General features: G+C 43.8%; 1 protein-coding gene across 2 annotated transcripts in view; it reads right to left on the minus strand.

The window, feature by feature from the left end:
• Positions 1 to 11,271, minus strand: part of IFI35 (interferon induced protein 35) — a 28,413-nt gene extending 17,142 nt beyond the window's left edge. The window contains exons 1-4 of one of the 2 annotated variants that reach the window (XM_033918794.1): positions 11,197 to 11,271; positions 6,515 to 6,594; positions 2,627 to 2,746; positions 299 to 391 (exon numbers count right to left, since the gene is read on the minus strand). In XM_033918794.1, coding sequence (XP_033774685.1) covers positions 299 to 391; positions 2,627 to 2,746; positions 6,515 to 6,547 — 246 coding nt within the window. In that variant the 5' untranslated portion in view covers positions 6,548 to 6,594; positions 11,197 to 11,271. Of the gene's footprint in view, positions 1 to 298; positions 392 to 2,626; positions 2,747 to 6,514; positions 6,595 to 11,196 lie in introns of those variants that run through there. The other variant, XM_033918795.1, reaches the window with a different exon arrangement.
• Positions 11,272 to 11,986: the final 715 nt, after the last annotated feature.

The following is an 11,986-nucleotide window of genomic DNA, read 5'->3' on the forward strand; positions in this document are numbered from 1 at the left end:
GGTACAACCAAAGCAGTTTGCATATATTTTTGCAGGAATTTTCTCTGTCCCCAATGGGCTCATAATTTAAGTTTTGAACTGGGGGAACAGAGGGTTAAGTGACTTGTTCAGGATCACAAGGAACTTTAGTCGGAATGGAACTCATTACACCCCACCTGTCCTGGAAAAATGAAGGAAAAAGTTTTTTAAAATGTGCCGGGGTCAGAATGTGGTGGCATCATTACGGGAAATGGTCTGAAGAAAGCTGGGAACTGGGCAGGAATGAGGTGAGCTTACAACCTTCAGGAGTTAGAAGTACCTTGCAGTTCTCAAGTTCCTGTTGCAGACACTCTGGTGTCATTTGCAATTCTGGAAGGGAATACTGGTTTTGGCGGTCCAATGGAATAGACTCCTAAGTAAGAAATAAAATCATTTTAAGTCAAAAATTACACAGTTTGCACTAAAGATAGTCTTTCTCGATCTTAAACTGGTCCATCCTTAATTCTATGCAGACAAAGTGAGTAGCCACTTTGGCAGTTAGCAATCACTAGGGTGTCACAGCACCACCTCTGTGGAACCAGCAAACCATGATGGCAGAGCCAGAAGGAAAGAATGAGTAACTATTGTAATAAAGTACAGTAAAACCTGAAGCATGCTTGTAATCCAAAGCACTCGTATATCAAAGCGAATTTTCCCATAGGAAATAATGGAAACTCAGACGATTTGTTCCATAACCCAAAAACTTCAATACAAAATACTATAGTACTTGTATTGCAAGATCTCGCTCATTTAGAATAGTCAATACACTCCCACAGCGTCAGAGAGAAAAGAACCGTCGGCTCAGTTGTGATGATGTATGTACTTCTATTGCAAGACATTGCTTGTATATCAAGTTAAAATTTAATCAAATGTTTTGCTTGTCTTGCAAACCAAGTTACTTGCAAACCAAGGTTTTACTGTATTTTCACTAAGGAAAAGAAGGTGGAACCTTCTGAAAGCATTCCTGCCACATATGTACAGTTTAAACACCACAAAAAAACAAACAAACCTAGAAAGAGATTTTCAAAAGCTGGGGGCATGGCCAAATACAAGGAAGCAACTTTTACTCCCCAAAATAGAAAACTATTTTCAAATAGAAAGAAAAGAAAAAGGGGATACAACTGATTTAATAAACATGCAGTTTGATGTTTTGAGAATCACCACACTAAGATGGGGAGGAGTAGATTTTGCACCATAATTCCAGTAAAGTTAAAGGGCTCTCCCCCACTCCTCCCCCGGCACCTCCCATCAAGCGTTTGACAATATGTCTATCATTTTAAACAAAAGATACGATTGCTTTTCTGTTCCAGGCAAATTGGGCATGTAATTTATACAGAAACACTCTTTCTATCCACTATTTTGTAATAGTGGCGTCAAATAAATAAATATGATAATCTCTAATGGGGTCTTTTTTATATAAATTTATTGTATTCTTCTACTGGTATATTTTTCTATTTAATAGGTAGGGAAAAAAGCCTCGGATCTAAAGCAAAAAGCACCATCTGGCATCTGTATGTGGTCACTCACAAAACTCTTGATTTAATCATTGGCAAAAACCACCTTCCTTCCTCTTTAAAATAGCCGTGTTTAGCTCGTACTTAATTATATAATTTCTTTTTCTTTTCTTTCTTTCTTTTATTTTATATATCCAATTTATCAATCTTATTTCAGGAAGGTTGTATATCAAATCTCCTTCATTCCCACAAATATCAGAGTTCTTTGATTTCTATATTACACTGATTTGGCGACACTTACATACAAGAAAAACCGTCGAATAAGGGAGAAACTGGAGGTATTGTACTTATCTTAAACGCTTTCCTTTCATTTAGCTGTATGCTCAGTATTTTTGAAATTACTCTTCTCCCATTTCTCCTTTTTTCTATATTGAATGTCTTAAGTTGCTTCTTTTTTTCTCCACCAACGCGACCAGCGTTTCATGGTGTTCATTGTATAATCGCTGCCTCAGGGTAATTTCTCAATAGAACGACTTTTATCCAAACTTTGTGTATGCTTTCAAATTGCTAGCTTTTTTCCATGGGAATATACCCTGAAGCAGAAGTTATACAACAAACATTGCAAAACACTGGCCGCGTTAGTGGAGCAAAAAAGAAGCGACTTACGACATTAAATAAAGAAAAAAGTAGAAACAGGAGAGGAATACTTTTGAAAATACCCCAACTCGCTAGCTCACAGCTCGGCAACACCCCCCTCCCCCCCACACACACCTTTTTCTAAACACGCACTGACTTCCTGCAACGACCCCATAGACTTTCCTCTGTATGTTCCACCCTCACTGATGTCACTTCCTGTATTTTTCTCTGGCACGACATAGAAGGAAGCCTGTGGAATCAGGGCAAGTAGCGGATGAACATTGCTGGGGGGGGGAGGGGGAGGTTTCAAAGCTGCGGGCAAGGGAGGATAGTGGCAAATGCCAGATCCAGGGACAGAAGAAGAGGTGGCAAGATGCAGGATAAATTATGTGGCAGGGAGCAGTTTGGGAAGGCCCACCCAAAATAACAGGAGTGGCTTTGCTACTGCCCGAGTCTTACACCTTAGAGTTTCATACCATAAGGACAGGAAGTGGCTTAGTTCAATTTTCAAAACTTACCATGCCTTTAATGATGGTCACTAAACCGGTTCCAGCCAGTTTAGTGGGCCAGAATTTTACCGCCTGGTTATCAGAATGGCTCACCGTGGGTGTTTCGGAGCTTCCTAGCTTGCTTTGACTCTGCCATGCAAATGTAGTACAATGAGGTAATTAATATTATAATGGTAGCAAAATGGGGTCATTAATATTTAAATGAGCACTCCGAGCGATTCCCTATCATCACCGGTTTATTCTCTAAACAAAGCACTGGCTTTTAATGACCAAAAATGACCAGCTGGTCTGGGGGTGCCAGTACTGTGAAAAGCACGTCTCAGGTGCATGTATCTGGCTGTGGTTCATGATAAAAAATGCTTATAAACACACTATTCACATAAATAATACAGTAGACTCTCAGTTATCCGGCACCCATGGGAACTGGTGGATGCCGGATACCTAGGGGTCCTTTTATCAAGCCGCGGTAGGGGTTTAACACGTGTAATACCGCGCGTTAAACTGCCTGCCGCGCTAGCCGCTAACGCCTGCATTGAGCAGGCGTTAGTTTTTTTAGCCAGCCGCGGGGGTTAGCGTGTGATGAAATGTCCGACACGCTAACCCTGCTAGCGCAGCTTGATAAAAGGACCCACTAGTTTCTGGTTGCTTGAGAGTTACTCTAAAAATAGTTTTGTTTGCCTTCCAACCTTGCTCTCTTCCTCTCTCTATCATCCCCCCACCCTCAATTGTAGGACCAGCATCTGTTCCTCTCTTCCTACCCTCCTTTCTGATCAGGGTCACTTTCCCTCCCTCTGCTGGACCGTCCCCCCCCCCCCACACACACACACTGGTCCACCTCCCCCCCTGTCCCTCCCTCCCTCCCGAGTCAGCTCTCCCTTCCTCCATGAGGGTCTGGCCTCTTTGACCACCCTCACTTACCCGAAGCAGCAGCAGCAACAGCAGTGTAAACAGGCTGCCTGTGGCCAGCCCCAGCAGGGCCTTTCCTCTGCCGCATCTGAAGTGATTTTTATCCGGCAGTAATGCCACAAGTGTAGATGATTCGGCTCTCTCTTTTATCAGAAGTTTCCAAAATCTTTGAAATATCCACTAAATTTTTGACTATTCGCCTGCCTAGACTTTGAAGCTGAGGACATAAGGTTTTACCCAAATACGCAACCAAGCCTCACAGTAAATCAAGGGTTACTTCCGAGAATTTATCAAAAGAAAAATGTAATTGCCTAATTGCGGACTGCTCACCCTTCTGCATTTCAGCAAATGGAGTACCATACGAGTTCTGTTCCTGCTCAGTAGCTGGAATTAAAGCTGAATCTTCCATCGTCTCGCCCCCACACTCCAGGGGTATGAGTGCATTCCTGTGAAGTTGACCTCTGAGCTTTCTGTGAAGGGATCCTCACCAACAGGGTTTTCCTCCCCAGCGTTAAGGAACTAGGAGTCGGCGGCTGAGGAAGAAGAGTTCTGATGTCGGGGCTAAGTGTAGTATCAGAGCCCAAGAGATCTAACTCTCTACCGCTCCCTGCAGGTGTCTCAAGCAGGCAGCCTGGCTAATGTCTCCTGATTCAATCTCTAGAGAAAGCTATCAATTGTGCCTAGCAGGGTGGACTCGGGGCGCCATGAGGCTCAGGCAGTGCTTCTGCTGCAGCGCTTTGGCATGGCAACAAAGAAAAATCTCTCCCCACAACGGAGAAGAGAAGCAAAGGAAAAGTTCTTCCCACGGGTCTCTCAGAGCATCAGGCAAGTGCGGCCATCTTGGGTAATGAGATACACCAAAGGTGTGTCTTATATGTGCTCGTTGAAAGCCGATTGCACTTCTCCTCCCCTTTGCTCCACCCGATAGCACTGGCACGCCTACGACTGACCCACCAACATAGCCTTTTCAGCCAATGTACTTAAACTACAGGAGGGAGAAGTCGACGCGAAAAGGAAACTGCCTTAAAAGCGCTGGGCTTTTATCTCTTTTGTGACACAAGCACCTAATGGCTACAGCCACATGTGATGTGCGCTTATGACATGTGCCCATATTGCACACCAATAAGGCACGCCTATGATATGCGTGCCCTACGGCGTAGATTTTCCTGGCACATGCATACATTTACGCCTCTTTCTGTGGATTATTCTGCGCATGTGCCGATTGCCATCACCTATAAATTTTGCAATCCTCCACAAACCTCATTTAAATATGAGGTTCAAAATGGCTCGTTTTTTCCAAATTGTTAGATTTATGTCCGATACAGCGACCTGTTGGATTTTACCAGTGATAATAGAGAATCCAGCCCTAAATCGTGATTCCAAATGAGGTTACAAAACCTTATATTTGGGGTCAAGACCTGGGCATGCAAAAATCAAAGCCATCACTGACTAGTTTATTCTCTAGATTTTTGGGTAATTAAATTCCATGATGATCATTCAGTTGTAAGTTGATGTAATCTTTTGTAAACCGCATAGATCTACAAGGTTACATGTTAGAAACATAGAAACATAGAAATTGACAGCAGAAAAGGGCCATAGCCCATCGAGTCTCCCCATACCAATGACCCACTCCCTGATTCTTACTCCCCTATAGATCCCACATGAATATCCCATTTTCTCTTAAAATCTGACACGCTGTTGGCCTCAATCACCTGCTGAGGCAGCTCGTTCCAATGATCGACCACCCTTTCGGTGAAGAAGTACTTTCTAGCATCACCTTGAAATTTCCCTCCCCTGATTTTCAGCGAGTGTCCTCTGGTTACCGTGGGCCCTGTAAGACTGAAGATATCATCTTTCACCTCTATACGCCCCGTGATATATTTAAAGGTCTCAATCATGTCCCCCCTCTCTCTTCGCTCCTCCAGTGAGTACATCCGCAGTTTTTTTAACCTTTCTTCATACGTGAGATCCCTGAGCCCCAAGACCATCCTGGTAGCCATTCGCTGAACCGACTCAACTCTCAACACATCTTTCCGGTAGTGTGGTCTCCAGAATTGAACACAATACTCCAGATGAGGTCTCACCATGGATCTGTACAGTGGCATTATGACTTCAGGCTTTCTGCTGACAAAACCCCTACGGATGCAGTCCATCATTTGTCTTGCCTTGGACGTTATGTTTATGCCAAGCCTGGACTGTAACAGGCCTGCACGGACCCCAGAGAAGTTGGGGGATGACAACAGCATTGGCTGCGACAATGTACGAGGGCTTGGGGCAGCAGCATCATAGAAGACAAGCCTCTGGGGTCATTGCGACAGAGAGTTTGAGAAACCTTGGCTTAGTGGTTAAAGCGATGGGCTGAGAACCAGTGAAAATTAACACTCCTTGAGATTCAGGGGCTAATCGCTTCATTTCCCACTGTCTCAGGTAGCTACATTAACTATAAGCTCTCTGGGTAAGGGGCATATCATACTTAACATTATCATCAATGTACAGTGGTGTGTACATCCCCACCTGTTTCTTTAGGGTTTAGCTCAGGGATGTCAAAGTCCCTCCTCGAGGGCCGCAATCCAGTCGGGTTTTCAGGATTTCCCCAATGAATATGCATGAGATCTATTAACATACAATGAAAGCAGTGCATGCATATTCATTGGGGAAATCCTGAAAACCCGACTGGATTGCGGCCCTCAAGGAGGGACTTTGACACCCCTGGTCTAGCTGAAATCCATTCTCTATTGCTTAAAGAGATCCAGCTCTGTGTTATCCCTCAAGAAAATAGAATTGCTACAGGCAGTGATATCTTTTATTACCCCAGCAGATGACATTATATGGAAGCTCTCTGGATCAGGAAACCCTGGTCAATTAAGATATTTAGCCTATCCGGAATAACTGGAAGGGGGTGGGGGGAAGTAGAAGGAGGCCAGACCGAAAACAAGTACTATCAGGAAATATTATACCTTAGTTCTTTTCCCTTTACTATTCTAAATTTACCTTGGCACTCATGTCTTCCAAGTCTGTTTCCATCAAATCTGAAAATGACTTTGGCAGCCGTGCTCAACCTGGTCAGGTGACTGCAACAAGACACAAGAGGAAGTGAGTGATTTTGCAATGCGCCACCCGCAGCTTCTTGCCCATTTTGCTATCTCTCTGGGTTGTATTCCCCCGTTTCCATCCTTGTTTTGCCCTAATGACATTTTTACATTTTTACAATTATTTTTTTTTTAAATTAGCACCATGCCCCTCTGTCTGCAAACTAAAGAGGACCTGCCCCCCCAAATGGATCCAGGAAAATAAGCCCCATCCTAGTAGAGCGGTGTGTGCCCTCTGACACATGTTGAAAATTTGGGGATAAATATTCAGCCGGCACTGCGCATTTTTCTTGGCTGCCATGGGCCTTATGCCCATTTATTCAATGCTGGGCCATATCTTGATATATACAGCCCTTAACTGGATAGGTAAAATTGGACAAAGATAAGACTGTGACAACTTTAGAGAATCACTTAAAGTGGCTTAAATCTCTGATTGTAAGATGTTGAAGAAGCAGATCCACAAAGTCTCAAAACACAGTGCTTCCCAATCATAAAAATGAATAAATAAATTCCTTTATTTTATCTTTTATTGTTTCATTAATAGTTCTGTCCTCCACTAAGGCCCTCACCAATTAGTGTGCGCTAATTGCTAATGCGTGTATGTTAGTCTGTGGATGCGTTAGCGTTTAGCGAGCGCTAATTCGATTAGCGCACCTTAGTATTTTTAGTTATTAAAAAAATTTATATACAGCGTATAATTATGCGGTTTCCATTTCACATACATAAAATCTTGTTTCCCTGCGATTACCACATATAAAATAGACATATCTAACCAACATTATTAATCGTCCCTGTTATAAACAGGGATAGAGCGCAAATTCGATCGATTCAGAAATACAAACAAGTTGTCAAACACAATTCTAAAAGGCGATTATCAACTGAAATATAAGTTAGCATAAGGCGGCATTGGCAAATAATTGAGTTTTCAGCATTTTCTTAAAATTCATCCTCCCCACACAAAACCACAGGATACCAGACGAGGCATTCCATAGTTGTACGCCAGCCACAGATATCAATGAGGGGGAGGGGTTAGTCTTATCAGGATAATTATCTATGTATATTCAAAAAGTACACATTCATAACTCGATGGAGTGGCTACACCTGAACATATTTCATTCCAGTTCAGGTATCTTGTAGCAAGCCTCCTCACTTTTATGTTTTTCCACTTACGTCGGAGCCCCAGAACAGCTTTTTTTAAAAAAAATATATCTTTATTGAGCAGACAATATCCAACATATCAACAAGGCACAGAAACATGCAATATATCACAAGAAACTTCCAATCAGAAAACATTCAAAGGGGTTTTCGTTTTATCCTCTTCCCACCCCCCAAATAGCACAAAAGATGACAAGCTGCCAACAGGTATACAGCACCCGGAACAGCTTTTAAGAATAAGAACATAAGAACATAAGAAATGCCTCCGCTGGGTCAGACCTGAGGTCCATCGCGCCCAGCAGTCCGCTCACGCGGCGGCCCATCAGGTCCAGGACCTGTGCAGTAATCTTTTATCTATACCCCTCTATCCCCTTTTCCAGCAGGAAATTGTCCAATCCTTTCTTAAACCCCAGTACCGTTCGCTGCCCTACAACGTCCTCTGGAAGCGCATTCCAGGTGTCCACCACACGTTGGGTAAAGAAGAACTTCCTAGCATTCGTTTTGAATCTGTCCCCTTTCAACTTTTCCGAATGCCCTCTTGTTTTTTTATGTTCTGAAAGTTTGAAGAATCTGTCCCTCTCTACTCTCTCTATGCCCTTCATGATCTTGTAAGTCTCTATCATATCCCCTCTTAATCTTCTCTTTTCCAGGGAAAAGAGACCCAGTTTCTCCAATCTGTCAGCGTATGAAAGGCTTTCCATCCCCTTAATCAGTCGTGTCGCTCTCCTCTGAACTCTCTCGAATAACACCATATCCTTCTTAAGGTATGGTGACCAATACTGGACGCCGTACTCAAGATGCGGACGCACCATTGCCCGGTACAGCGGCAGGATAACTTCTTTCGTTCTTGTTGTAATACCCTTCTTGATTATCCCCAGCATTTTATTCGCTCTCTTGGCAGCCGCTGCGCACTGTGCCGTCGGCTTCATTGTCATGTCCACCATTACCCCCAAGTCCCTTTCTTGGGTACTCTCATTCAATAACATCCCTCCCATCGTATAGCTGTGCCTCGGGTTTCTGATTCCCACATGCAATACTTTACATTTCCCAACATTGAACTTCATCTGCCATCTCTCTGCCCATTCTCCCAATTTGTCCAAGTCCCTTTGCAATTTTTCACAGTCCTCCTTTGTCCGAGCTCCACTAAATAGTTTGGTGTCGTCCGCAAATTTTATTATCTCACTCTTTGTTCCTGTTTCTAGATCATTTATGAATATATTAAATAGCAGCGGCCCGAGCACTGAGCCCTGCGGAACACCACTCGTGACCTTCCTCCAGTCTGAGTAGTGTCCCTTCACCCCTACCCTCTGTTTCCTACCCGCTAACCAGTTTCTGATCCATCTATGCACGTCTCCGTCCACCCCATGGTTCTTCAGTTTCCGGAGTAGACGTTCATGAGGCACCTTATAAGCACAGATAAGTGAATTATAGAAACATGGCCCATCTAGTCTGCCTATCCGTAGTAACTATTATCTCTTCCTCTCCTAAGAGATCCCACATCCCTAAACCACGCTTTCTTGAATTCAGACACAGTCTCTGTCTCCACCACCTCTTCTGGGAGACTGTTCCATACATCTACCGCCCTTTCTGTAAAAAAGTATTTCCTCAGATTACTCCGGAGCCTATCATCTCTTAACTTCATCCTATGCCCTCTCATTCCAGAACTTCCTTTCAAATGAAAGAGACTCGACTCATACATCATCTATCATATCTCCCCTCTCCCGCCATTCCTCCAAAGTATACAGATTGAGATCTTTAAATCTGTCCCCATACGCCTTATCACGAAGACCACACACCATTTTAGTAGCCTTCCTCTGTATCGACTCCATCCTTTTTATATCTTTTTGAAGGTGCGGTCTCCAGAATTGTACACAATATTCTAAATGAGGTCTCACCAGAGTCTTATACAGAGGCATCAATACCTCCTTTTTCCTACTGGCCATTCCTCTTCCTGTGTAACCTAGCATCCTTCTAGCTTTTCAACCTGTTTGGCCACCTTAAGATCATCACATACAATCACACCCAGGTCGTGCACATAAAGCTCTTCACCCCCTAAACTGTACCGTTCCCTCGGGTTTTTGCAACCCAAATGCATGACCTTGCATTAAATTTTAGCTGCCAAATTTCAGACCATTCTTCAAGCTTCGCCAGGTCTTTCTTCATGTTATTCATACAGTCTGGCGTGTCTACTCTATTGCAGATTTTGGTATCATCCGCAAAGAGGCAAATTTTACCAGACAACCCTTCAGCAATATCATTTATAAAAATGTTAAAAAGAACAGGCCCAAGAACAGATACATATATATAGATATATGGGAAGAAGCACGTTCTATAGGCAGCCAGCTGGCCTCTCCTGATCTATTCACCTCTCCTCTTTCATCACCCTGCAGCCCCCCCCCCCTTGGTCTGGAGGGCCTTCGCACATATGCGGACATTTGACACTGTGACATCACACATGCACATGATGTCACTGCGTCGATGTCCGCACATTTCCAGATGCCCTTCAGCTGTGGCACAGGGTTTAGTGTGCCTTGACTTCCAGAAGTCAGCGAGACAAAACTTTGGAACTCACAAGAAAGGACTTTGAGATCTGGGCTTTTTAACTCGTTACCAACATTTCAATTCTAATGCCCATCACTGTCTGATCATTTGTGAGGGGTCCTTTCCCCACTGTTCTCACTTCAGACATTCAGTGGAAAGCTTTTTATCATTTCACTTGCTTTTCCAAGCAATATCATCTTTCCAAACTCCTATGTAGTCCTGGTTGGCAGAGGGGGGGGGGGGGGGGAGTGCTTCCTCCAATCTCTACCTGGGCCTCGGTCTGCAGGAGGTTCCAGTACATTCAGCCTGAGGCATCGCAGCAGGGTCCAGACTCTGGGGCCGATTTTTAATTCTCAGCAAGTTGCTGCCTACTGCCCCACAAATTTATTTTATTATTTATATATATGTATAGCCTGCCCTCCCCAGGTTAATATTCACATAACGAAATATGGACAAAAAGAGGGCAAAAGAAGCTGCCCAGATACCCCTCAAACAGCACCAAAACGAAGACATGTCTGGGGAAACCTGGACATATGGTAACTCTAGGGGGGGGGGGGTTGCCTCTGGCCCAATATAATATTGGCCCTGGCCCTGGGGGAAACGAAATGTTTAAAGCATTTCCGATCTTAAACAGAGAACTGCAACCTTTGAAGCCTCCCCCCACCCCAAACTGGTGCCTGCAATCTCATATTATCATTTCTTGTCCTTCTAGTTTAGCAATGCCATTTCTAGCTTGTCCCCTCAGTCCGGAGGCAGACGCCATCCTGGGCTTCTAGTTTTCACACTCTGGAAGTCGATCTGAGTCGAAAAGTAGCGTTAGCCACTCTCCGGGGCTCCCGATCCGGAAAACCGACCCCCAGATAGAGTCCTAAGGATCCCCCCTCTTACTTGCGCTTCAGAATCCCGGATCCGTCCTTCGCCAGGGCTGCTTTCACTTTCATTTTGCGTTAAATAGACGCTCAATAAGCCCCGCCCAGCCTTTCGTTGCCAATAGGAAACGATCCAACATCACTGTCCTTTTAACATACCCGGATGTATCTGTTCTGTTCCTCTTCCCAATTTCCACTTAACCAAGTTTCGAATCTGAATGAGATCCAGGCTTTCTTTGATACTCTTAGGAATGCTGTTCATTCCAGTTTTTGTGACTTTCTTTTCAGAGCTGCTATTTTTTTTATTTTTTCGTTCAGAGGGCCAGCGCCGCAGGGTAATGGAAATTATGAGTGCACTTCCACTAAAAGACCGACAGGAGGCAGCAGAACCGGTGCACAAGTTGAAACAAAAACGAAAAGGTCGGCACACATTTTATGTGCAAAAACCATTTGAGTAGAGCTGCCAAGGGGAACAACTTTTTCAGTGAGAGATTTAGGGTACACTCTGCTCAGATCTTCCACACAGCCCCATCCCATTTCGTAGCCCAGCGCACCAGTAGTTTATTTATTTATTTATTTAAAATATTTATCAACCGTCTATATCTAGGCGGCATTACAGTAATAACATGCACAGAATATGACAAACAGGACTTTTACAAACATGTTGACTAATCGCATTTTAAATACATCTTTACAGTACAGTTCATCTTAAAACAGGGGTGTCAAAGTCCCTCCTTGAGGGCCACAATCCAGTGGGGTTTTCAGGATTTCTCCAATGAATATGCATGAGATCTATTAGCATACAATGA

Source organism: Geotrypetes seraphini, chromosome 13, assembly GCF_902459505.1.
Source record: "Geotrypetes seraphini chromosome 13, aGeoSer1.1, whole genome shotgun sequence".
Lineage (NCBI taxonomy): Eukaryota > Metazoa > Chordata > Amphibia > Gymnophiona > Dermophiidae > Geotrypetes > Geotrypetes seraphini.